The 27,095-nt window shown below is 41.8% G+C and overlaps 2 protein-coding genes across 4 annotated transcripts; one reads left to right on the forward strand and one right to left on the reverse strand.

Moving 5' to 3' along the window:
* Positions 1-284: 284 nt before the first annotated feature.
* zdhhc23b (zDHHC palmitoyltransferase 23b) lies at positions 285-11,698 on the forward strand. Of its 3 annotated transcripts, none has more exons than XM_080306507.1 (5): positions 285-625; positions 4,079-4,233; positions 7,157-7,846; positions 8,248-8,415; positions 10,526-11,698. In XM_080306507.1, the coding sequence occupies exons 2-5, from the start codon at positions 4,097-4,099 to the stop codon at positions 10,791-10,793; spliced, it is 1,263 nt and encodes a 420-aa protein (XP_080162633.1). In that variant the 5' UTR covers positions 285-625; positions 4,079-4,096; the 3' UTR covers positions 10,794-11,698. The 3 variants fall into 3 exon arrangements, with proteins under 3 accessions (XP_080162633.1, XP_026035373.2, XP_026035374.2); XM_026179588.2 differs by lacking the exon at positions 285-625 and adding an exon at positions 661-683; XM_026179589.2 differs by lacking the exon at positions 285-625 and adding an exon at positions 667-765.
* ccdc191 (coiled-coil domain containing 191) lies at positions 11,259-27,055 on the reverse strand. The gene is made up of 17 exons (XM_026179585.2): positions 26,472-27,055; positions 25,911-25,949; positions 25,642-25,777; positions 25,373-25,525; positions 23,914-24,092; positions 23,551-23,774; positions 22,143-22,287; positions 21,070-21,260; positions 20,623-20,866; positions 18,922-19,343; positions 16,694-16,785; positions 16,331-16,413; positions 15,905-16,006; positions 15,629-15,772; positions 14,942-15,094; positions 12,809-12,963; positions 11,259-11,930 (listed from the first exon to the last, which is right to left on the reverse strand). Exons 1-17 carry the CDS (start codon positions 26,532-26,534, stop codon positions 11,789-11,791), a joined length of 2,667 nt encoding a protein of 888 aa, XP_026035370.2. The 5' UTR covers positions 26,535-27,055; the 3' UTR covers positions 11,259-11,788.
* Positions 27,056-27,095: the final 40 nt, after the last annotated feature.

The raw sequence follows: 27,095 nt of genomic DNA on the forward strand, positions 1-27,095 counted from the left end.
TTTTTAGCACACGTGTGCTAAACTGCCATGTCCACAATCATCAATTATGCCCGGATTTAAGTTATAAAAGTCCAAAAAAATGTTGGCATTATCTCTCTTGCATAACCAAATGTGCAAGAGTAAGATAAGCTACTTATAATTAATTTATAACGGGACGAAGCTTCTCACAAAGACCATTAAACTGACTGTTTGTTTTGATGGAGTGTTGGTACACAGCTTTTCCAGCACTTCACCTGAGCACAGCTGTGCATGCAGCAGTAGCAGCATCATGTGGGAGTAGGCTGGGCGGGGAAAAGCCACTTCATGTGACGTCAGTACAGAAACAGTTCAGCCAGTTTGGAGAGGAGGAAGCAGGACTTCTCTGTGTACCGAAACCTGGACGTCCACGCAGAAGACACCCCCCGGCTCCTGCAGGAAGCACCAGCCGAGCCGGATACTCAAACCCAGCCCCCGCCCCAGCAGTTGCCGCCGTTCCGCGGTCACTTCACGCGACTTGCATTTAGCGGCAGAAACACCGGATACGAGCTCTGCTGCCGGGACCGAGACTTCCGTTAAGAAGCACGGCGGGGGAAAATCGTTCCAGTCGATATTTCTAGAGGCTGGCATGTAGCAGCCCCGTGTGCAGGTATGTTTACCCGGGTTTGTCGGGTCGTGAAACCTGCATGTAGCAGCCCCGTGTGCAGGTATGTTTACCCGGGTTTGTCGGGTCGTGAAACCTGCTTTGACGCAGTGTGTCGCTCCGGTGAGACGGCGGCTTGTTGGCAGGTAAACGTCGGTTGAACGTCGGTTAACTGTGAGCTGCAGTCTGCAATTATGTTACCGACAAGCTGCAGGATTCATTGGGTTAAATGCCAGGGAAAACGGTGAAGTCCTAATATTTACATGCAGTCGAGTTTAAAGTCACAGCGTCTCCAATAAAAACTGATTTTTACTGAATGTGTCAGCACAGCATCCTGTTACTGGGACAAAAGTTTATTATGCAAGGTATAGTTTAGAGCAGGTGTGCTGCAGAAAAAAATAACTGATGATGTTAATTGATTATTCATAAGCAGGCGTGTATTTAGTTATTCTAATGCCATCTTGGCTCCCCATCTACCCTAAGTAAAATTTCATTGATAACACAAGTTGCAGCAATCAGCAGTTTTGTGAAGTAACACTTGTCTCAATGGTTTTCTATAGAATGTTCATGTTTATAACACTCGATAGTCTCTATATATGCTGACTAAATGTGGGGTAAGGAGTTTGCAGTAAGGCTACAAATAACCTGAAAGGTAGTTTTTTTTATATGCCACTACAATTGTTGTAACTTTTGGTTATCTGTAATCGCAGCTGCTGTTCTGCGTGGTAATCATTTTTGGGTTTCTGTAGGGATGGTTCTGTGGATCAGCACATCTCTTTTACAGCCTTGTTTCTTGTGAGAAAGCAACATGTGGGACATTCCCTCAGTATGTAGTATTGGGAGGTGGGAGAAAGAATAGTAAAGTGGGAAATCTGGTCATCCTACCTATAAAGTATATATTAAGCTACAGCCAGCCGCTGTTAGGTCCTCCACCTGGAAGGTTTAGCATGGTGTCTTGGTTGGTCAGTTACCAGGTGTGTAGGTGTCTAAGAGGCTGACTTCCAAACGAGGTGTAGCTTCCTTGACCACTAGTGGTACATTCAGACCCGTTTTAGGAAGTATGAGAATATTATTGCTCTGGAAAAAAAAAAAGCAAAGGTGGTCTTCTACCAGTAGGAAGCCATGGGAACATGCGTTGGACTGGATACATCCATGGGAGCTTAACTATGTAAATGTTAGGCATAGATAAAAGTGCTGTGATTGAGTGGTGATTGTGATAATGAGATGTGTAGTATCTTAACTTGAGTAGAAAGGTCCTATATAAGTACCAGTCCATTTACTATTTGAGTCTTTGCACATGTACAAAGACTGATGTTGTAAATCCTGCTTTCTGCCGAGCACTGAGTGGAGGTGAGGCCACTTTAAGTACTTTTTATGTCTTTACAAGCTTCAGGAATTTAACTGTGCAGCTCTGCCTTTTAATGTACAGTCATTTGGACAGTGACATAATCTTCCTAATTTTGCTGCTGTACACCAGTTAAATGTATTTGTAATGAAATGGGAAAAATGTAATTAAAGTGTGGACTTTCGGAAAGGGTTTAGAATAAAAGTCTGCACTAAAACTGAGGATTTGCAGCCTTTTTTATGTAGTCCCTCCATTTTCATGAGCTTAAAAGTAAACAAACTAATGTTCCAAATGTTGGGATTATTTTAATAATTAGATGCAAATCCCATTTAGTTGATGACTCCCTAAACCCACAGAGCTCAACATGATCTGAATTTCCACCCTTATCCATCTGTACTCAGTGTTTTACAGTCATTTTTTAACATTTGACTGAAATTGTGCAGAAAGAAGCTCAGTAGCTTAGGAATTCAATCTGCTGCTGTTAGGAAAATGTGTAAACCACTACCCTATTAGCTGCTGTTGGCATGCTTTTGGTGCAAAATACTGATAGCGTAACAGTTGATATTACTACGTGATATTATCAATTTGCAGATCTCTCCGTATCAACATTTATAACAGCTGATAAATGAAAAAAGTAAAGAAGAAATGGGAGAAACACCATTCAGGCACGTTATCACTGTTGCTGTTGCATAGTTTGTCCACTAGAGGGCACTGCTGGTAACAAGGTAACAAACCTGGTAAGAAAGCAGTAACAAACCCTGATCCAAGCAGAGTGTGAACGAGTAAATACACATAAAAGTACACATAACAAGTGTTAGGTACATTGGTTTATGTTTTGTGTGTATGTGAAAAAAAACCCCAATATATCAGCTAATATATCAGATACTGGAGTCCCCCAAATATCGGTTGGAGTGATTGTATATCGGTCTGTCTTCATTTCTTTGTCAGCAACGGGCATTGAGACACTGAGACATTGTTGGAGGTTTCCTTGTCACACTTCTTTGGCTCTGGTATATAGTCAAATGAGAATGTTATTTTATGCTGTTTATTTTCACATTCAAATTGAGAGTTTGGCCTAGGATGAGAATGAGCCTCGATTGTGTCAGACAAATATGGTGTTTACAGCAAAATTATATAAAGTAAGTAAAGCAAGCATCCTCGACAGTTGCAATCTGGAACTATTAACTATGAAAAATGTTGCTGATTTGCTTTCAGCTAATAATCAGAGTTGTAAAAGTGACGTCTTCCATCCTAAACGACAGCAATTCCTAGATATTGAAGCAAAATGATGTGCTTTGCCCTGAAAAGCTTTTTGGCCAAAGCATTAAACACCACAGCTGTAAAATTGCTGAGTGCAACAGTCACACTGTAAGCCCTTGCAGCAGTATTTTTCTTTATTTGTCAGGGAGCAGATGTGCTGTTTGGTGCTAGCACACGCCCATTAATCAGTACATGTAACCCAATCTGTCCTCTCTTTAGGATCTTACAGATCCAAGGGTGCCTGGAAGGACCCTAATTAGATGCTGGTAACCTTTTCTGACCCAGAATGTCCTTTTTAACACATTAGCGTGATTGCTGGCTGAGCTTTAATAATAACACACAATTTCATTCTGTGATTTATTGCTAATCAGAGGCTCATTCATATTCCTCCCAAAGATAGAGGTTTAACTCAGCTGAAGGATTAACCCCACTTTGTCATGCCATGATTGAGAGGCCACCTAAGACCTGCCATTGCTATAACTGCTGAAACCACCTCAACCCAAATCCATATCCATCTGTGCCACATAAACAAGCCAGTGTGCGGGGGGTGGGGGGACTGATCATTTGCTGTAAATCATTAAAGGGTGACAGATGTGTGACAGATGTGAGGACAGGAAGTGACGTGAAAGTGCTGTGGAAATCTGTTCAGAGCACTCCACCATCTAAAATGCATGCAAGTGTCTGGTAAGCTGCTGCATGAAAAGGTCAGTTCAGCAAAGTGGTATTTTCAAATGATTATTAGCTGAAAGCAAATCAGGTAAAGGTATTTTCACTTAATACTTTTCCCTTCCCTTTGATCATCTGCAACTTTTCACTTTCCTCGAACTCATTACCTTTTTTAAAACCTCTGACAGGCTGCAGGGCTCTCTGTAATGAAGAGGCAAGCCAAGAAGGTGCTGGAGGAGGAGGCAGCCTTGTGCTGCTGCGAATACATGAACAGACATGGACAGCGCAGCCATGTAGCAGCCTGCTGCTGTGACTGTGAGGACCTGGATGACGCCTGTGACAGGTGGGAAATGCGAGATTTAATTTTGTGCCCCAATTTAAGGCAAGATAGACAACTTGTTTTTGGTGTATTTCGATGAAAATCCATAATAGTCTTTAGGTGAATTGTAATTCGATTGATCTGAACTAGACTCCTGTCCCTCCTCTGAGCTGTTTTTGGCCAATCACAGGCCCTGCTAAAGATCATCAGTTTTTAGGAGAGAATGAGAAAAGTTAGTCAGCTAAGGATTAAAGTCCATGTTTCTTTAATGTTTTTTTTAGATTTTATAAATTTAGTAACAATTTAACATCACAGTTGAAATGTTACTGGTTCAGACTTTAGGGGATTTTCACAAAACTACATAACTACAACAAACACACAGACTGTAGTTAAATCAAGACAAAAAACGTATAATACTAATACTATAAATAAAAAGGAGCAACCTTTAAAGATCTATTATACCAGCAGAAATAATATACAGAAAACAAAACACAAATCAGACAATTTGGTCAAATTCCTGGACTTGTCTGACCAGCGGTGCAAAATCCAAAGAGAATCACATCATTTTCATACCAAAGCTTCTAATATAGCAGTGCTGGGATCAGTGACTCTATGTGAAAGATCCTTGGTTTGACACTGGGAGGAGACATTAACCCAGTGTCATGGGGTCACATGTACACGTGTACTCCCAGTGCCCAGTCCAAAACCCGGATAAATGGAAGGGCTGTGTCACGAAGGCCATCTGGTTTAAACACTGTGCCAAATCATTTACAATCACATAACAGAACAGCTGAAAGTGCTGGTAATTCTCTGCTGCTGCTTGCATTATATGTGCAAAGGGCACAAACTGTCTTGCTTGTTCTTACAGAGATGCTTTAACAGAATTATAACCCAGAAAGTAAATTTAAAAATGTAACTACTGTCTTAGTTCTGTCTATCTAAAACAAAAGATATCAGATAATTTTATTTCTACCACATCAGTGATGGAAGTAAGGAGTTACTTTTTTCAGTAACGAGTAATCTAACTAATCACTATAACTATCGTTACAACGCCGTTACAGTTACTAACAAGGAAAACTATTTTTCAACAAACAGACGGTTGAAGCTGTCTTCAGCTTATTGCACCTTATATCAGTTGCACGGAAGCAGCTGTCTATGTAAGTAATCAGGGCCCCCCAAGATCTGGGCGCTACAGCGTTAAGCAGCTCCGCGCGCTCCCGCGGACGGCAATCACTTTCTCCCTGACGATCACTTTTTGGCACAACACCTGGAGCTAAGGGAGCAAAACAATCGCATGAGTGCTGCTGTTTGACTGAGGAAGAATGAAGTAGTCGCGGTAAGCCAATCACATGACCACTTTAAGATGACAAAGCAACAAGGTGATATATACCAGTTTTTAAATTGTGTTGATAGGCCACGTAAAACCAGAGTCATGATAAACAAAATATACGCGGTGTTTGTTCCTGAATAGTTTTGTCATGTTTAGGACAGAGCTAGCAAGCACTCTCTGCTTATGACCAAACAACAACAACAACAGCAAAAAACCTCTACCCTTTCATGTTGGTGGAAAAATGCACCATGTCGACCAATCAAAAAATGATATGGCAACATGACATTTGGTTGTTTAGGAAGAGGGGGAAGTTTTAGGAGTGATGGTGAGAGAGAGAAAGAGAGAGAGACAGCAGAAAAGTTAGTTAAGTAGTTAATGTGTTGTCTTGTGTAGTTAGTGTGTAGTGTTGTGGATAGTTTTGTGTTGTGTGTCAGAACAATCAGGCGGCTGCTGCTTCCAGGTAGAGAATAGGAGTGATACACCTGCTGCTGTCAGACCTGCAGGTATCGGGCTGTGATGTTCTCCTTTATAGTGGACAGAAATATTTGGAGTGGCACAAATAATTTGTGCGCCATCTTATTGAATGCAGAACAGCTGATTGTTATGTAAATAGTTTGAAATTGTTATTAAAAAAAGGGGGGTAAAAGGTAAACGGCTGCAAAAGCTGTGCATATGATTTTAAAATTGACAATTTATATTTGCATTTAAAGTTATGAAATATGATTCATTAAACACGTTTGTGGTTGTTACAGTAAAAAATCCAACTTTTTCTACTCTGATATTATGTTTTTTTTTTTGTCTGATTTTAGATCAATTGTGTTAATACAGTATGTCAAAATGAAAACATAACTGTAAATTCATACACGCTGAAAAGAATGATACCAAACAAGGCAAAGTAAATAGTTTTTAAAGGTGAAATGTAGAGGAAACATCAAAAGTAGTTAAAAATGGCCAAATCTACCCTGGACCCCAGAGGATTAAACTTTTTTTTTTAAAGTAATGCAATAGTTACTTTTCAAGTAATTAATTACTTTTAGAATCTTGTAACTCAGTTACTTTTTTGAAGAAGTAACTAGTAACTATAATTAATTACTTTTTCAAGGTAACTTGCCCAACACTGTACCCCATTAAAATCACATTTTCATTGAGGCCCACTTATTCTGAGATATTTCGTAATATGAAGCTTTTTTGTATTCCTGTTGGGAGCGTCGTAGAAGAGAGGGGAAGACCTATAATTTTCGGCCTCAGGTGTGATTTGTGTGTGCTTGTTGCAGCTTTATGGCCCAATAAGAAATGCTTCATTTGCCGTCACGTCAGTAAATGTTGGGCTCTTGATAGTTCCATTAGTCGACTAATTTGGTAGTCAGAAGCATGAGTCCTGCTGATGACTGAATGCTTTATTGTATCATCAATATCAGGTTTTTCACATAGTGACACTCAGGGTATAAAAATCACATTGTAATTGCAATCTGCTGTTTATTATGAAAATATGATGAATGAATAACTTGTATTTGAGTTCTCTGTCTGTATTTTGGGTGCTTGAAACATGTTAGTAAGTTCCCTACATGGTTACTTTAATTAAAAAAAAGTATTACAGCTTTTCCGTTACCTCATCAGGTTTCTGAAGAGGGAACCTCAGAAGCCTGAATCCCTGTCACAGGTGGCTGCAGTCGTCACAGATCGGATTCGTGTGCCGTGGCTGTGGGGTGGAGCTCGCAAGGTGGACCTGTCCATCATTCCTCCTCTTCTTCTCCTTCCTGCCCTGCTGCACCTTGCTGCTCTCCACTTCCTGATTGGGATGGTGGTTCTGACAGCTCTGCCGGGCTTAGTGCTGTGGTACTACTATTTCACCCACCGTAAGAAAGGACGGACCCTCTTCTTCCTCAGCCTGGCCCTTTTCTCCTTGGCGTACATGTACTACTTGTTCATCACTGAGGTGTTTCCACGTGGGGATTTTGGACTGCTTCAGCTAGCGCTGGTAAGCGTCGGGGTTGTCCTCACCCTGCTGGCTCTTTTCCACACCAAGAGAGATCCGGGCATCCTGCACCCAAACGAAGAGTCCGTTCACAGCAAGGTGGCGTATTACAGCTCCCCCACAGGCAGAAACCCTTCCCTCAGTGGTGGGAGGCAGGATGTGACGATGACTGTAGCCAACCGGGCTGGGGTGTCGGAGCATGCGGAGGAGGAAATGAAGGAAAGCAACCGAAAGAACTGGTGTCAGGCATGCAGGATGGTGCGGCCCCCCAGGGCGGGGCATTGTCGCATCTGTGGTGTCTGCGTGCTGCGTCTCGACCACCACTGTGTCTGGTGGGTTCCATTCAAATTCCTCTCACTCGACCTGCCTGTCATCACTGCTTTCTTCTCCTTCAAACACTGAAGTTGTCTTGTTTGTGACCTGCTTCTTTTCTGCACAAAGACCACGCAGATCTAAAATAACACCTTTAATTTATAAGAGTTAAGTTACTCTGTCTTTGCAGGTAATGAGCTCAGAGAGAATGAATATCTTTGTCCTCTTGTGTCTAGCTCAACATATTTTTTTCTATGTTGTGTTAACGTCACAATTTCCTTGCTGCCATCCTTCTATACCATGCACGCTCCTGCATGTTTGTGTGTAGTGTAGTGTAACCCTGGAGTCTCAGTACAATGTTTTGTCTGCTTGTGTGTGTACACGTGTGTTTGTGCGTCCCCTCCTGTCTGTGTCGGGGCAGGATAAACAGCTGTGTGGGGCAGGCCAATCACCGCAGCTTTCTGCTCACGCTCGTCCTCTTCCTGTTGACGTCCCTGTACGGAATCAGCCTGGTGCTACAGAGTGTGTGTCCACGGCAAAATCTCCTCTTCGCCTTACTCTACTGCCCAGGAGTCTACAACCAGTACAGGTAGTGGAAACAGACATACAGTTCTGTCAAAAACTAAGTATACCCCATTAATCAAGAGCTTGTAGAACCACCATTAGCAGAACTTTGAAGTGGTATTTTCTGTTTGGCTTTATCATGTTGCTGTGAAGGAATTTTGGCACATTCTTCTTTACCACATTACTTCAGTTCATTGAGGTTTGCAGGAATTAATTAATGCAGAGCTCTGTGAAGGTCCCACCACAGCATTTCAGTCAGTTTGAGGTCTGGGTCATTGCAACACCTTTATTCTTTTATTTTTCAACTATTCTCTTGTAGATTTGTTGCAGTGTTTTGGATCATCATCCTGTTGCATGACCCAGTTTAAAACCAAGCTTTAGCTGCCAGAAAGATGGCTTCACATTTGTCTCTAGAATACTTTGGTACACAGAGGACTTCACGGTCAAATCAGTGACTGCAACATGTCCAGTTTCTGTGGCCACAAAACAAGCCCAAATCATTTTCCCTCCACCACTGCACTTTATAGTTAGCATAAAGCTTTTGTGCTGATATGATGTGTTTGGTTTTTCTGTGCATTATGGTCAAACATCTCCACCGAGCCAGGATACATGGGCATTACATCAGGAAGGACATCTGGTGTCAAATCTGTGCCAAGTTGTAACTTTCAGATTCATTCACTGTTTGAAATAAGGGAGCAGCCTTAAATGACTATGCATGTATGTGTGTATTGATTGGAAACTGTAAAGATTTCCAATTTTTATGCATAGCTAATTGAATTCTGGCACTAGCATCAGGGCTGTAACGGTTCTGAAACAGAGACCAAATCCAGAATGAAAACAAGGCATTGCCCCACAGACATCAGGAAACACTGGTGACAAATGGAAGGATAATACCACTACCATAAGCCACACTACACTAGTGGCGGTGTTATCTTTGGCGTCAGCTTTATTGTGAAATACACAGTTTAAATCAACTTTTTTGTTTTTTTGCAGAGAAGACTTGGTGTTGCTGTAAAAAAAAAAAAAAAATCTGTGTAAATACAGGTTTATAATCAGCTCAGTAAGGTTTGTATATAATGACGTTCACCATGTGGACCTGTGGTGATTAATGCTGAGATCTAAAATATGGAAGTGAACTAAAAATGAATGAGAAGAAGTGTTTGAGTTTACTTTTAATTCATTATTTCATCACAGGTGATCATACATGTAATTTATTTCCTCATTCGCCTTCTCATTGATCTCCAGTATGTTGTCCATATTCCAATATGATGGAATTAGTCTGTTATGGCGTCATTGTGATGTCGTAAAAAGTGTGTTGTACAGCTCTCATATAATCTGTTACTCGATATGGTTTGACTTTGTGTCCTAACGATGAATGTCAAGGTCAAATGCTTAGCAACCCTAGGTACCCAAACAAATGGAACAGATTATATACTCTGTACTAGTATTTATACTAGAAAGAGCATAATAAATAAATCAGGCTCTACAGGCAGGTTTCCTTAAAATGTAATGTAATCAACATATGTATTCACAGTGCCTTATTAATTAAAATTAGGAGCCTCTGTATTGTTACCCTGTGAACAAAATTAAACATCTTAACTGCACAGCGTCAGTACTTGTGCTTAAATAAACACCCACAGCTGAGATAGAGTCCACAGAAAATAGGGTTGACAGCCTTTTTCGCAGCAATTAAGATCCTCACTGACCCACTGCACAGCCATTTAATACTTTTCCCAGAACTACCAGAAGTAAGTGAGGACCTTCCATGAGCATATTGAGTGTCTGGCTTTTTTCGCTCTACTGAATCACTTTCAAGAGTACCTTGAAGCAGTGCCCATTAAGCTGTTGGAGAAAGATTCACAGTTTTTGCTCAGAGCAACGAGCATGCATGTGAAGTAGTTCAAATGACTAGTACTGGCACTGCTACTGAACTCAGAGTTAAAAACTGTGAATGAGTATCATGCCCTCAATATGTAAAAATACTGGTTCTTTTAACTGTGATCTGTCCATTTACACCCTTTTAAACTGGTTACACTAAATATTTTATCTTTGAAAGTGGCTGAGCATGAAAATAAAACCCTTTTGCTGGTAAAAAAGAAAAAAATTGACTACCTCCGTCCTTGTCTGTGTTCCAGCACTGCTCTTTGCTTCACCTGTGCGTGGTACAGCAGCATCGTGACGGGCGGGTTGCTTCACCTGCTGGCGATACAGCTCATCAACGTCAGCTACAACGTGACCGAGCGCGAAGCCCGCATCGCCCTGCGAGAGAAAACCGCTCGCAGCGCCTACTGGGGACTCGTCGTGAACACTGGCGCCTATTCCCGAGGTTTCCGTGGCAACTGGTCTGAGTTCATGAGCATGGGAGACAAAGTGATTCCCCCCTCTCCCACTGACTTGGTGTGAGAGACTTGTGATGCAATGCTGTTTAAAGTTTGGGAATTGTGGCTGCTGGTGTGTTAGTGTCCACTGGATGGCAGCATGACTCCTTTTAACTGATTGGACGTGCTGCTGGCAGCAAACCTCAGAGCTGCTACGTTTTTAACGTGCAACATATGGAGTTGCACTGACTTTGACACTTAGCAATAACAACTACTCACGCCCATAAGATGCACATACTGCCATAAATGTGAAGGACATGCAGGATCTCCTCTATGCAGCTGGTCATATACGTCACCTCTGCCAAACAAATATTACTAGTCCTTCACGCTGGATGTCTTCCTTGACTTGAAGGCTGACCTTATGTCTCCCCTCCTTCGTAGTGCCTTGATGCGAGACAATAACTCCAATCTGCTGATCCTGGTGGGGACATTTTGTCTGAACACAGCACAAGATGATGCCTCTGAGTGCACAGATAGGATATTCAAGGAGGCTCTCTAGGGCTCACTATAACCTTTTCATCATTCACAAACAGACTGCACTTGACCTTACTTGGCCTTGTGAAACGAATTCATGGATATTTATCACAACTAATTGAAACATTTTGGCACAGGCCAGATAGGCCAGCTAATTTGAAGTTCCACAGCAGCTGATTGCTTAGTTATTACCACACGGTTACTTTGACTCTTTTAATCCGTTTCAAAACTGACTCAGAAATGGAACAACTCTTAGATAAATGGAAAACGCAAATGAATCAATATGTTTTGGCATCAGTTAGAAATGAGTTTTTCACTGCTTTTGGTTCTCACAGGCATTAAAGGGTTTTTTTGGGGGGGTTTTTTGTTTGTTTTTTGTATTCCAATAATTGCTCTGGTTGATTTATGTGTTTCTGTGAAAATATTTTATAAAATAAATGTAAGAAGTGTGCAGTGTGTCATCTTCCAGAGTGATGCTGAGATGTTTGCGTGTCGCCTGCATCAGTATGCAGTACGTTGCCCGTTCTGTCGGTCTTCCCAGAGGCGTTACAGTGGATGGGAGCAGAAATCCGGGAGAACCTCAGTCACTTTGCGGCACAGCTTCTCCCTCCGCTCGTCCTTCTCTCTTTCCTTGCGCAGCAAACATGGAAGTTGCCTCCAGGCCAGGAAACATTGCCGCAGCACTCGTCTGATATGCAGGCAGATGGAGGGACAGACGGGAACAGAGCAAGTGAGCAATAACAAAATGGATTAAAGGGACCTCTAGCATGACAACAGCTAATAAGTTCTCACATGTAACTCTGTGCGAGTATATCATAATTAAAATAGCCAGGAAAAGAAGAATCTAAGCAGTATCTTGTCTGTGTAAATTCTGGCTTGCTACTTTAACAGATTTATGGCATGAACAGCAGCATGTTAGCATGCTGGCTCTAGGATTTAGGGAGACCATACAAGCACAGATGGTTTTATATAAGACCGCTATATCACAATTACCCCCCAGATTTATTGACTTTTGGGTATCTACAAAGGCTATTATTGCAGAAACGTGGCCCGTTTAGGAGCGCTACACACTGAGCTACAAAAGCATCCCAACAGACTCCATTAATCATGATATGAAAAGACATTTGCAGCTAACAGCAGATATGAGTTGGTGCACCGGAGTCAAGGAGATGGTGGTATAAATTTTCTGTCTAATGAAGAGGAAGTTACACTGGAAAAGGAAGATGGAAAAAAAAGATGCACTTCATATTTCATATTGGTGAATATCCAGAAACTGCTTCTGCAATGTGTATTATAGAATTACCATCTACACAACTTCCTAGTAAATCTATTTTTTCAGGGCTACTTGAGGTCTTGAGAGTCTCTTATTGAAAATGCCTAGAGGTCAAATGAATGTTTACATCTTCAAAGGCTTGCAGGCCCTGTCCTTTCTCTAAGAGCTGCAAAGACTGTTCTGATTCAGCAGTTTAACTTGTAATTAAAGTTCTTTCAAGTTGTTAAATATAATAACACCCACTTGGCTGGTTATATTACTGTGAACATATGGCAAAGTCAGGGGTAGCAGACCTCTCATTATGCTCCAGAGCCAGCTCCTGATGCTCCCACTCCACCAGCCTCTCCTGAGTCACGTGGTCCAGCAGCGCCAGCAGAAACCTCCTCAGAGTGCGTGTGCGATAGAAGCGCTCGGCTCGCTCTTCCTGAATTATCTGTATGTCTCTCATCTGGAATGAAAAACACTTGCTTACAAATAGGAATACAGTAAAAGTGAACAAAAATTATAAGATGAGATGCACAGTGCTGTGAAAAAGTATTTTTCCTTTTCTTGATTTCTTAGTTTTTTTGGTATTCATCACACTTACATGTTTCAGATCATCAAATATCATCTTGATGCATTGTGAAAAGGTTATTTTTCCATAAACCTAAAAACTGATTGTGCCACCTTTAGCAGCCACATTGAAGGCTGACCAGCCAGTTTAAGGTCACGCCAAAGCATCGCAGTCTGATTTGAGGCCAGAGTGTGATTAAGCCGCCCCAACAGCTTTATTTTTTATTTCTTTTTTAGCCATTCAGAGGTGGACTTGCTGGTGTGCTTTGGATCATTGTCCATAAATTCTCCTTCAGGATTTTCTGGTAGAGAGCAGAATTCATGGTTCTATCAATTATGGCAAATCGCCCATGTCCTGAAGTATTAAAGCAGCCTCGACACTGTTGGTATGGTGTTGGTGTTCTTTTTATGAAGTGCTGTATTAGTTTTTATTACTTTTTTGGGGGGGGAAGCAAGAAGGTCCTGATTTCAATTCCACCATCAGGGTCTTTCCGTGTGGAGTCGGCATGTTCTCCCCGAGTTTGTGTGGGTTCTCTACAGGTACTCCGGCTTCCTCCCACAGTCCAAAGACATGCATTTAGTGGGATTAGGTTAAGTGGTAACTATAAATTGCCCATAGGTGTGAATCTGAGTGCGAATGGCTGTCTGTTTCTATGTGTTAGCACTGTGAAAGACTGCTGACCTGTCCAGGGTGTGCCATGACATGACCTCTGTAATGAGTCAATCACCTCTTGGAGTCTACTTGACTTTGCCAGACAGGTTCTGTTTTGGTGATTTCTTGATTGAATAGGTCGGGTAATTAGACAACTGAATTATGAAAATGAACTCAGCTTTTCCAAAAATTGCTCTTATTATTTTTTTTCCGCATAGGGCCAGGTATTTAAAAAATGCATTTATCCATCCATCCATCCATTCGCTTCCGCTTATCCTTTTCAGGGTCGCGGGGGGCGCTGGAGCCTATCCCAGCTGTCATAGGGCGAGAGGCAGGGTACACCCTGGACAGGTCGCCAGTCTGTCACAGGGCCAACACACAGGGACAAACAACCATTCGAACTCACATTCACTCGCACATTCACACAATGGCAATTTGGATTTTCCAATTAACCTATCCCCTCAAGCTGCATGTCTTTGGATGGTGGGAGGAAGCCGGAGTACCCGGAGGGAACCCACGCAAACACGGGGAGAACATGCAAACTCCACACAGAAACCCCGGCCTGATGGTGGAATTGAACTCAGGACCTTCTTGCTGTGCGGCAACAGTGCTAACCACCGTGCCACCGTGCTGCCCCAAATAACTGATTAAATTTAGTATTTAATCAGTTATTTTTGTCTAATGTTAATTTTTTTTGACCTGAAACATGTAAGTGTGAAAAATATTTTTTAAAAAACACTAAGAAATCAGGATATAAAAGATGGTTGAAAAACTAAAGGAAAATCTAATATAAGTGTTGGTTGTCTCCTTATTTGATGTTTTTCTGATAGTGTGGGTGGTGACTGGGGAGCTGGTGACTCAGAAGGTCACAGCAGATGATTTCCATTATTTTCATACTCATCAAGCTGATCAGTGACCCATATCGCCCTGTGGATGGTTTATTATCAACTGGGAGAGAGAAGTCACATGAACACAGGAATGTCTCGTGGTAGGAAAGAACTTTGTTTTGATTTGCATTGATCCCTCTCGTGTACCCAAGTCATGCCAGCAAACACAGACAGCAAAACAGAGGCACAGGGCTGGCTTCTTTCCTTTAACCTGTCACTCATACAGACTGGAAAAATGAAAATATGACTGAGCAGGTAGAAGAGGAGATTAGGAAAAAGATATTTCTTTTAGTCAGCCCCGGATGGCGTCTGTATGTGTGCAGGTGTATACGCACCCTTTTCCAGCAGGTTAAGCTCCTCCGAAGCAAAAAGTGCTGGTGCAGTTGGTCAGCACAAGCTTCTTTGTCAGACACAGACTCTCTTGCTGATTGCTGCCAGTCTAATGTGCACTGCCTCAGGAGGATGAAAGTGTGATGACGCTCAGCCAGCTGGCAGGGAATGAAAAAGAGGGGGGGAAAAGCACCAGTGTGCACTCGTGAATGTAAACTCAATCATATGTGCCAGGTAGAAAAGCCATGTACTCGCATCCAAACAGAGAGGTTTTATAACAAGCTCTGAAACATGAATACAAAAGATTTTCTGTGTTCATTTGTTAAGCTTTGCTAAGACAGGAACATTTGGAGGATGAAATAGTGATGATGTCAAGGGAGTGCTGCTAGAAAGCTTTTGTTTGGACGTATTCCTTCTGCACTTTCACGTCCAAAGTGTGTCGTAGATTTGCCTTTGGCTCGGTTTTTGAGTGACAATAATTTATTTTTTAAAAAACCAGAGCAGTTTGTGTATTGCTCACAATTGTCAGTTATTGTGTACATTGCTCACAATTGCCACTTTAACACATTAATGGTGTTAAAGTCAAACAAATGTTTTTAGTTTACTCCTCACAGCCAGAAATACAATAGTACTTGCTGGCTCCCTGTGTCGCTGTAGACTGACAGCTGAAATGGACAGGACAGGTGATTTACCTCCACACTGGCTTGTCTGAGCTGAATGAGGCGTTTCCATGGCGCCAGGCCCCGCCGCAGCAACAACGTTCTGCAGTGGTGTTGGCGGGCCAGTGCCATCAGCTCCCGTTGCCTTTTCAGTTGTCTCTGTTTCTCCTCTTCTCTCTGTGCAGAAACACAAAGCGAGATTATTTTTAATATTCTGCAGGGAGTCACATGAGAGAACCGCTTCTTGTACTCAGACCCACGAAGTTCCGCTTTTTTGCGGACATCCATAAAATATCAAGTACACCTCACCTCTCTTTCCAGCCTTTTCTCCTCCCGACGTCTTTCTGCTGCTTTGCGTTTCTCCTCCTCCTCCTCCCTCAGCCTGAGCTCTTCAGCGGCTTTCATCTGAGCCTGAAAGTTGTGTTTGCCATTAAATTTGGATGTGTTTTTTTTAACGACAGCTGTTTTGGAGGTCCCAAAATAAAAATGGTAAGAGGTCTGCACTTATGGAGTGCATTTTAACCTTAGCTGGCTTCTACTGCTTTACTATCGGTTTCTCATTCACCTATTCACACACACTCCCGGCTTCACGTCTTTCCTGAGATCAGTTACAAACAATGAGGGGCAGGGAATCAAACCACCAACCCATGGGAAATCAGAGCCACCACTTGAACCACAGCTGCTGCTGCAAAAAAAACCCCCCACGTTTCCCCAGAAAACGACCTTTCAGCTTACCAGCTTTTCTTCTTCTTTCTTCCTCTTGAGTTCCTCAATTTCCTTCCTTCGCTCTGCTCGCTGACGTGCTCGGGCCTCCATGGCTTCAGAGAGACGGAGGGAAAGTGAGCGGATGACAAGCTTTTCTTCTGTGCAGTCCAGTGATTGGTCATGTACACGTTTCTTTCTTAGACTTTTCATTCTGAACACGAACACATCGGCCCAAATGTAAACTGCTCACAAGTGTGACTCGGAGTCACTTAATTTCCTGAATAAAAGAGCTACAGCAGTGCTTCACCACATCTTTGGGAGATGGAAATGAACTTTCTGTGCATGTGTGAACGTGCAAGTTCCCCTGCACAATGAGCTACTTTTAATACTGACCTGTGGTGAGTGGATGGGGGCATGTCTGCAGCGTGACAGCTTTGCTTGAAGGTGCACTCTGACTGTCAGGTTCTCCAGTCCCTCTCGGTGCCCTGCAACAGAAACAAAGGCCTGTCAGAAGTCTGTCTGATACTGTTCCTGGCAAGTGTTACTCAGAAAGGTAATGACCAAAGCCAAACTTGACTGACATACATTAGATTGTCTGTAAATCTGTAAATGAACTCCAATGTGCCGAGCTTTCTTCTGTTACTGTATACACTGCTTGGAGAGTGTATTCCCCCTGTAGCAGTCATAAACTTTTTCTTTCCTTTTACTCATTCTAAAGTTTAAACATCATCTGTTTCTTTTATCTTCTCCTCCATGATTTATATTAATAACAAAAGCTGTTATCGGGTAACAGATTGTACCGCAGTGCATCTTCATCTATATTATGGAAACCGTAATTATCTATACCATAGTACCAAACTACACATATGAAATATTGGTTCCTTTTAACTTTACCTAATGAGGTGTTCACACAAATAAACCTTTCCACTTGTTCTGCCATTAGTCTGCGCCGAGGAAAGAGAAGTGAACAAACAGTGATTACTCATCTTGAGAGGTTTCAGAGCTGTTAACAAATTCGGAGTGTGTGGAGTTAGTCTTACACAAGGCTGAGTGTGAAGCCAGGTTAAAAATAGTATGTGAAACAATTTAGTATACGGGATCAACCTAAACAGCACAGGCTCTAAATCTCTAAGCCTGAGGAACCAACCAAACATGGTTTCATTTCAACATCTGTCACACGAACATTTCCAAGTTTAAATAATGCACAGTGAAAGGTCATCCCTCCTTGGCTTCATCCAAACTGCACATGCAGGCTGTGACAAATATCTCTCAGTGGGCTCCGTCCTTCTTCATGTGGACCCGTTCCACAGCTGATTCATGAGAAAGCACAGCAGTACATTTGTATACACATTTACAAGCTACAGGTGGGCATGGTGGTGCAGTGTGTCTTCATACCAAGCAGGTTCTGGCTTTGAACCTTCAGCTCAGCTTGGGCCTTTTTGTGTGGAGTTTGTAAGTTGTATGTTTGTACAGGATTTTTAAGCATGAACGGATTGTTCAATGACGGTCCAGCATGTCACGATGCTCAGAATCTGCCTTTGCAAAGCTCACAGCTTTCACTGCACCTGAGCCAAATGTCTTTTCCTGCAGGGGGTCTTCAGGAGGGGACACCAGTTTCCCTGTTTATGAAGCAGCACTGGAGCTTATATACATCCAGTTCATCTGGGCTTTTTCCACCTTGCTTTGGGTTCCTAATCAGATTTTAAAGTTGTGACACCAGTTTAGCTTACTTGGATGAGCAGGCAGTCATAAGCTGAAAGGCTCAATCCAGTGTCCCGCATTCGAGTCTCAACCAGGACTCTTTGTTGCGTGTCCTTCCCCCAATCTCTATCCTATTTACATGTCTAGTCTTCACTGTTCTATCAAATAAAGTCCAGAAAAGCCCGCTCTCCCCCTCAAAACGGTTATACCCCTAGAAAAAACACCACATTCCTACACCACATTAAGGTCGAAAGAAGCCAGTGAGGTGGTTTGGGCAGTGACCAGGATCGTCTCCAGCACACCTCCACCTGACGCTTTTGTAGGGCACAACCAACAACGAGGACACCTTTTGTTAGACCCTGAACTCGCTGCAAAACTATATTTTTCAGCTGGCCTGAGAGTACCTCGGGCTTCACAAGGAAAAAGCGAAACAGGAAATGTAAATCTGGAACTATAAATGAGAAGAAGTTATAAAGGATGGACGGACACTAAGCATACTCATTATTCAAAACTTTGCAAAAATTATACTTTGCTTTAATTTGTTATGAAATTAGAAACATTTGGCATCAGCAGACTGGATAGACTAACAAAAGACAGAAACTAAAAGCATTTATTAATGACTTAATTATTTATAACTTAATAGCACAAACTGACAGCCCAGAAGTTGCTTTTTGGCTTATAATGGACCTGCAGAGCATTAGTTAATTATTTATCATTCAGTGAAAAAGCCAATAATTGTAGCTTTAAATCCTTTATAAAAGGTGCCTTATGGCAGGGTGGAACTATAAAAACTGCTGATGACACAGGGTTGGCTGTTTGGTGTCACAAACAAATAAACACTCAGTTTAATACGTATTACTTATAAAATGATTCACACTAATCTAGAGCTAACCGGTTCATACGATATGCACTGAACATACCTCTCCACCTTGGTGTCAATATTGCGAGTCTTTGGTCTCAAGCCTCCAAGCATTGTTGACTGGGTAACTTTTGCAGCTCTCTCCATTTCCAGCCTCAAGCCCCTCATGTTCTGCTCCTGCTTCAGCCGGGTAATTTGCTCTTGCTGCTCTTTCAGCAGCTTCCTCTGTTGTGCGATGATCTGCTTCTGGGCAGCATGTCTGTTTTCAAACCTGCTGCCTGGTGATACCAATACCGAACGGGTGCAGGCACCACCCTCCTCCTCTTTCTGCCATGCCCTGTGGAGCTCAGCAGCTGTGGGTGCTGCATGGCGTCGGGTCACCTGCCACGGTTGAGAGGGCCGGGCTGCAGTAATCATAGGGTTCTTTTCCTGAGGTAGTGCAGAGGTCTCGGGGGCTAAAGTGTCAGAGCTGTAGCGATCTTCCTGAGGAGAATAGAAAAGAGAAGGTGGGATTTTACATAGAAGCTAGGTTCACATAGAGCCTAAGGCGACAACACAGATGCAGTAAAAGTTTCTCTTGGTCTCTCAAGGCTGCTCAAACTTTACTAAGACTTTGTCCTTTTAGAATTCTGATACATTAACAGAAAAAGTCTCTGATAGGTAAGGATGGGTACCGGTATCCGGTGCCATGATGGCACCGGTTCTGACATAAACGGTAGTAACCAGACCGAAAAGCAGCGCACATTTCGGTGCTTTATTTCTGTGCTTTTTTTTCCTGAGCTGTGATACACTTTCTAGCCAATTATTTTACATTTCTGAGGATAGTAGGCAGGTCCACGTATGTAGGTTCTTTTAGAGCAGAGCTACAGATTAAAAATGCCCAAGGCGAAGCGGTCAAAAGTCTGGCTGTACTTCACAGCAAAAGATGCAAACTCAGCAGCCTGCAACAAGTGCTTTAAGGTGATACTGTGATACTGTCAAAGGAGGTAACATTATAGTTCTTCATTCTCTATTGTTGATATTTGTCTTTCTTTATTTCTTAGTGTTTACGCGTTTGGTTTATTTCCTTACCCTTACGGGTTGCTTTCGTTTTATTTCGTGCCGTTAGTCCTGTGCTCCTGCACTAAAGGTTTTTGGGTTCATCCGGGGTTTAGCTCAATAGCCTTCTGTTTATGTTCAACGTTCCTGGTGTTTATTATGATTCTGTGCCTTTAGTCCCTTTTGTGTTTCTATTCTGTCCCTCCAGTGTTCTCAGTGTTTCTCTCTTTGTCAAGTTCCTGCCTCCCACATAGCCGACTGTGACAATTACATCACTTTCCTTTATAAGAGAGTCACGATAGAGACAGATAGTAAACACGAGGAAAGAAAACATCATCAAAACAACTCTCTGCTGTAATGGTTAAACCAGCCAACGCATCTCATGTGTTTCTCCAGCATTTCTTCCATCAGGTCTCTGCCCTCCTGTTCATCATCCCTGCTCTCTAAAGAGTTGTAAATATTTCAAAACCTTCTTTGGCTGAAGGGCTGAGTAAAGGTCAGGTTATTTCATGCAAAGAGGAACGTTAAAAGGGAAATTTTTTCATTCAGTTAAGCTCCGAAACTCAGTAATTGCCTCTGTAATTAGGCTTTCAGCACCGCCTATCAAAGCTGATGTTTTAGTCATGATTTCACTCGCTGTAATATTTTTCAGATTGTGTTCAGTGGGAATCATTAATGAAGAGAGTGCACCGTTGCTGATGACATGAGGATTTGTGAGTCTCACCTTCTCTGTGGTCCGGTTTGGTGCCTCCGGTGGGGCCATTATTGGCCGATAAGCCAGACTTTCTGTGGCCTTGAGTTTGCCTGCTGATGCAGCACTGATTAGAGCAGCCATCTTTTGTTTGATTTCCTGCTGCCGGGCCAAAAGCTCACGTTGTTCCTTCTCCGTCCGACACCATAGCTGCCACTCATTCAGACATCGCCGTAGCAACCGCCTTCGGTCACTTTCAGCAGCCAGCTGGCACTGTCTGGAGGAGGATACGGATGTGATCATATTTCTTGCCCTCAATTACTGCTGGGTCACTGCACCCTGGATATAAATGCTTCTCAGTCAATGAGTGACCTGTTGAGATACTCTCAATTAATAGTTTGATTTTAGATTTTGGTAGAAGGGGAGGACATCGATGATACAATAAAAGCTACTTTAATGTTAACAATCTCTGGTTCTTGCCTGCTTTCGGTTCGCAGTGCTTCCTCTGTTCTTGCCACCTCGTGCTGCTTTCGTTCTGCCCACATCACTGCTCGCCACGCCCGCCATGCTTTTAGCTGCCTCTTCCAGTCATAGAGAGCCTTGGCCTTACCCATACGTAGCCTTCGGTCCAGCACGACTGAATACCACCCAGAGAAATGCCTTTGCAGACACTAAACCATATACACAAATTCATGCGAAACATAAATTCACATATATAGTAGCAACCTACAGTTGTGGTCAGAAGTTTATGAACAGTCATCATGGGCATAAATGTCATAGTAATTTTGGGCTTTTAATGATTCCTTGAACTGTCCTCCTCCTTCAATATTCCATCCACTTTGTGTAATGTACCAGTGACACTGGCAGCAAAGTAGTCTCAGAGCATGATGCTACTGCCACCATGCTCGACAGCTGGTACAGTGTTGTTAGGTTTGTTATTGGGGCCAACCAGCCTAATCTTTGCCTTGTCTGACCATAAAAGCTTTCTCCAGGCCAAGACACTGGCATTCCAGCACTTTCCAGTTCAGAGCAGGCTTGAGACTTGGTGGTCTCTGAATATCCTAACCAATTTCCTCTTATTTGAGGGTGACAGTTTGGGTCTTATTTCAGAAACTGGGGACACATCTGAATAACTTGTACGTATGTGCAACTGTATGAACTGATCTTGAAATCTGCAGTTGTTTAGAAATGGTTCCAAGTGACCTTTGCCAATTTATGTAAATATATTTTCTTCTTAGATTTTTCCTGAGTTCCTTGGCCAGTATTGGCCAGTTCAGTGAGTGTTGTCAAACAAATCCTTTTTACTCTGTGAAAAAGAAACTACCAGTTGTAGCCAATTATTATCACTAATGGAAAGTTAATAGGCTTTGGTCTTGTCAAGTTTACCAATCAAAATGTCTGCTGTACAGTCAATCCACCAAGACCAGTTCAAAGGAATCAGTGAAAGCCCAATACTACCATGACATTCACTCCCATGACGAGTGTATGCAAACTTCTTAACACAACTGAATCTACAGTATTTACACAAACATACTTAGCTTCCAGGTACCAACCTTAAGGTTGTTAATGTGAACCTTTCTTTGAATCATTTGTTCTTGATACAGTCGCTTAGCGTCCTCATGCTGTTGTTTAATGAGAGGTGTTGGAGCTGAATGGAGGTTTCTGGCTGTGATCTGCACTTCTGCTCTTCCTCTCTCTCTGTACATTAATATATAAAACATGATGGCAATTTTCTTTATGTGGCACATTTCATTATACATAAACCTAATGTGCATAACACAGAAGATACAAACATAAAAACCTGTGTGCCTTAAGGCACCCCGTGTAAATTTAAGAAATGGTACTGGTATGCTAAATATCACACTATAGTTTGCATCCAAACATTATGCCCCATTTGACCTCTGACCTCAAGAAAGCACTGTCATGAATGAGATACTGTAGTATCATTTTATGTAATAAGGTCAAATCTCATGTCCAAATCAATATCCAAATAAACATCCATGGTGCTGCCCTTATCTGATTTTGACTGCAATACAAACTTCTTAAAGTATATTTAAAAAGAACAAATAAAGCAAAAATGAATATATACAAAATATAACACCATTCCTCTAAAGGGGCTTCATGTTGTTTATGAAAAGGTCAGAAAGATGCATGGACACCTGTCCAAGAAGATATCAGACTTCGTGCCTGTACATGGAGTGATCACTTTCTTACATGGATAGTTGCACACAAAAGGCCCAATCTGAGCCACACAGACCCAGACTACTAATCAACAACAACCTGTTCAATACTCAAACCTCTAAGTTCCATTTAACCATTATTATATTTTTGGTTTCTGTACAAATACCTGAAACACTAATGGTGTTGCTATATAGGCTAATGTTTGGCTACTATATGTTTTATAGTAGCCAAACATTAGCCTTGCCAGCTAACATGAGACTGTTAGCACAATGATGCTAATTGGGATAAAATCTTCTATTTTTTGTGGTACTTTTTCTTAGTTTCATATATTGTGTCATTTTGTAGTTCATAGAGAATGTGTGGTCTCTTTCTAAACACTTCACCTCCCATAATCCTTCAAGTCTCAGCTCTCTTGTTAATTCCTTAAATGGCTTTTTAGTTTGTCAGTATTATTAACTGTAGACAAAAAAATCATTAATATGATATAGTGACAGCATCGCAGATATATGTTGTGACACTTGCTGACTGCTGTCCATGAGGAATATTTAAAGTTATGACACATTTCCTGTGGTAAAGAAAGGCCTTACACTCATAGTGAGAGCATGATTTACAATGCAGCTTTATCTTTGCTCACCAGACTGATATGGCTGATCACAGCTCTCCTTGTCAACAGGTTACCACTAATCCATTCTCTCCACCAGGAAGGAAGGTGAAGCAAACCAGATCACAAACAATGTGATCTGCTGGGTGATAAATCGGCTTGTTGTAATCTTTTCCTACCTCTGTCGAACAGTCTGTTCCAGGCCTCTCCTCTCTTCCATCTGCCGCCTCAGCCTCACCATCTCCTGCTGAACCATCTCCTCCTGCCTGCGTTTCTCCTGCCTTTTCCTCATCTCCTCCTCTTGTTCCCTCTTCTTCGCCTCCTCTCTGGCAGCTCGTAGGACATCCCTCTCTCTCTGCTGCCTCTGTCTCTCAGCCTCCCGTTGGGCCCTGTTTTCTCGCACCTGCATTGGAATTGAGCAGCATTTTGTACAATTGCAAACATCACACGAACACACGTCATTCCAGATGATTTGCTCAGCGACATGCATCACAACAGCAACAGCCAAACCTTCAGCATTCGCATCTCTTGATACGGACTACCTGTTGGTGTCGGGCTTCCATGGTAACGATCGGGTCTCTAAATCTTTTTCTGGTTTGATGAGCATCAAGTGCCAAATCCTCCATCATCCTGGAGTCCAACAGCTCCTGCTCCATGAGGTCTTGTAGGAAGCCTTTGACAGCTGACTGCTCTTCTTCCTCGACAAGGCAGTTATAGAGTTCTAAGTATTTTTGGAAAAGAAATATGACAACTGAAGTACTTGTAAAAGACTGTACTTCACATTATTGATGACCATTTTTCAACATTTCGAGCTTTAATATTAATTTCCTTCTATCTTGGAAACCAGTGCTTTTAATTCCTTGCACAATACTTGTAAGATTAATGGTGTGATGCCCAAGTCAGGCAACATTTTGTCCAATGGTACTGTAATGCAGACTGAAATAGTACTGTACAAAAGTCTTCAGCCACCTTTATATTTTCTTTATATTTTGCAGGAAATGTGAATTAATTTATCATAAAATGTGCATGCAGTATAAAATGCAAAAACAGTTTGTACAATCCTAATGAACTGAATGCTTGAAAGTCAATATTTGGTACGAACACCTTGATTCGTCAACACAGCCTGAACTCTGTTAGGCAGTTTTCTTCTAATTTCTTAAAGTAGTGTTCAGGAATAGCTCTCCGGGTTTCTTAAAAGACATTCAAAGCTCTTCTTTAGATGCTGGCTACCTTTTCTTCTGTTCTCTGTCAAGATGATCTCACACTGCCTCAATAATGTTGAGATCCATGCTCTGGGAAGGCCAATCCATGACTGACAATGTTCCATCGTGTGTTTTTCTTGTTGCCGGTCAAATGCATTCCAGATGGCGTTGCAATGGTGGATCAAAATTTGATCCTATTTTTCTGAGGTCATAATTCCATCGATTTTTACAAGACCCCTAACACCACTGGTAAAATACAGCCCCAAATCATGACAGAACATAAAACATGTTTAACACATAAATGTTGCACCTCTCTCCTGACCTACTCCATATATTTTGATGATTTGAACCAAAATTTTCAAACTTGGAATCATCACTCCATCAAACCTGTTGCCACTGATTTTCAGTCCAGTTCTAGTGTACTTTGATATACGTTTATATAGAAAAACATTGAGACCTGGAGAACTATTGGTCACTTTAAAAAACTACAAGAAAGTATGGTTCTTTGGAAGCTTAATAATAAAAATAAATGAGCGGTGGCCTGAGGCCTTTGCACAGTACTGCATACTGATTGTTTTGAATACTCTTATAAAGCCTAGCAGTCAGAGGCCATTTGAAGCAATATAAAACCCACACTGAATTTTGAATGAGCCTTTCATAATCATGAGTAAATCTTCTAGAGGTCACTGTTTCTTTAAAGGTGTTCTGTACCGCCTCGTCCATCAGGGCCACAGGTCTAATGGAGAAGGTCTTAATAAATAATGAGTTTTGGGTTATCTCATCAGGTAATATTTTATACCATCAAAGTTGTTGTAGTTTAAAGCAGCAGGCACAGCACTAGCTGATGCAGCTGTGCCTGTCCTCTCAGCAGAGCACATCAGGTCATCTTCATCCTCCAACTCCAACTCCAGCCGCAGCTTATTACTCAGCCAGTCACCTAAAAGGGCCTGAGCTGCAACAAACAACAGGCCATATATCATCATCCCTCTTGCTGTACTCTATGTGGTTATATAGATAGCATTTCTACACAGACAGGTTATTTATTATTATTTATTATAAGGCACCTACCTTCACTGTAAGCCTCATCATGATCTCTCAGCTGTTCAGTGCTTTGCAATGGTACAGCTAGGCTGCTGATTCCTGAATGAGGTTTTTTGTGTGAGAAGACTTCCGACACAGCAAACTCTGAGGCCATCTCCACTCGCTGAGGTCAGGGAAAGGACACACACATGCAAAGCTGAAGTTAACAATTTCGTCACACAATTCCCAAACCCCCAAAGACATTCAACTCAATAATAAATAAAAAATATATATAACTGAGCACACACATTTCTTACCTTCTTCCACTGATCAATATCACCTTTCTTTACGTGAATCTGAAAGAAAGATTAGTGTAAGCTAATATTCTCTGTAAGAAACACCAAAGAGCTCTCACACACAAAAAAATGCTGGCCTCATGGTCACCTTTGAGTGCTTAAAAATGCCTAGACAGGCTCAGAGACACTTTGAGCTGCGGTGGCAGTCTGCAAATTGGAGGCTGAGCCAAGGGCCTAAAGTCTGCGGATTATTTCACAGAAAAGCTTAGCCACTGCTTCAAATCAGCAGGTTAGTTCAAAATCATTTCTCACACGTCCAAAAGTCTGTGCCATTGCTAGCTTGCCTGCAAGCATGTGAGTATCAGAGATAGGGCCGGGTGACATTTCTGAACGGGCCCCTGACATGAGCCACGAGTTTATACACGGTAATAACACAGATGTGCTTTTCCTTCTTTATTATTCAAAGAGCATTTAGCCAAATTATTTCCCTCTCTCAGGGATATTACTGGGGAAAACAGATGCAGTATAGCGTTCAGTTTAGCACAGTCTATGAATTTACACGAATCCAAAGACTAGACTTACCTTGTTTGCCGAGCCAACTCTTCTCCACCTAAACAGGTCAGAATTGTGACCTGGAAATGCCATAATCACCTGATACAGCACTGCACCTTAATATGATGTAATCCCAGTTATCACGTTGGTGTCTTTTCTTTACTAAAATTGTGCGCGAAGCGCAACAGTCAACGTTTTTCAATTTCTATCGTCAAAATATGCTTAAACGTTATTAGAAAAAGTGCTCGAAAACCTAAAAGTGGTAAGCATAACTCTCGTCGAGTTACTGTTATGGTGGATTCTGGGTAATGGAGTAAATTGGCTTTCTTTTTTGGATGACTGTTCCACAAATTAAGATTTTCAGGACTACGTTTCCCACAAGACTGTAGCTGGGGGTTCAGCGTCTTGGGTCACCATAGCAACTTTGATAGGTCCTTCAGTGAGAACTGAAATTCATTAAAAGAATAATGATAACGAACATGTATTAATAAAGTAGTTAAATACTTTGCTTCTAATTAAAGTCTTTCAACAAATTAATGTAAAATGTTTAATTATTAGAATGTTTAATTCAATTTTTAAAAAAATATAATTATAATTTAAAGAGCTTTTCCTACATGGAGTGCCACCTATAACGCCACAATTGAATGTTTTGAG

The sequence above is a fragment of the Astatotilapia calliptera genome, chromosome 9, assembly GCF_964374335.1.
Source record: "Astatotilapia calliptera chromosome 9, fAstCal68.1, whole genome shotgun sequence".
Taxonomy (NCBI): Eukaryota; Metazoa; Chordata; class Actinopteri; order Cichliformes; family Cichlidae; genus Astatotilapia; species Astatotilapia calliptera.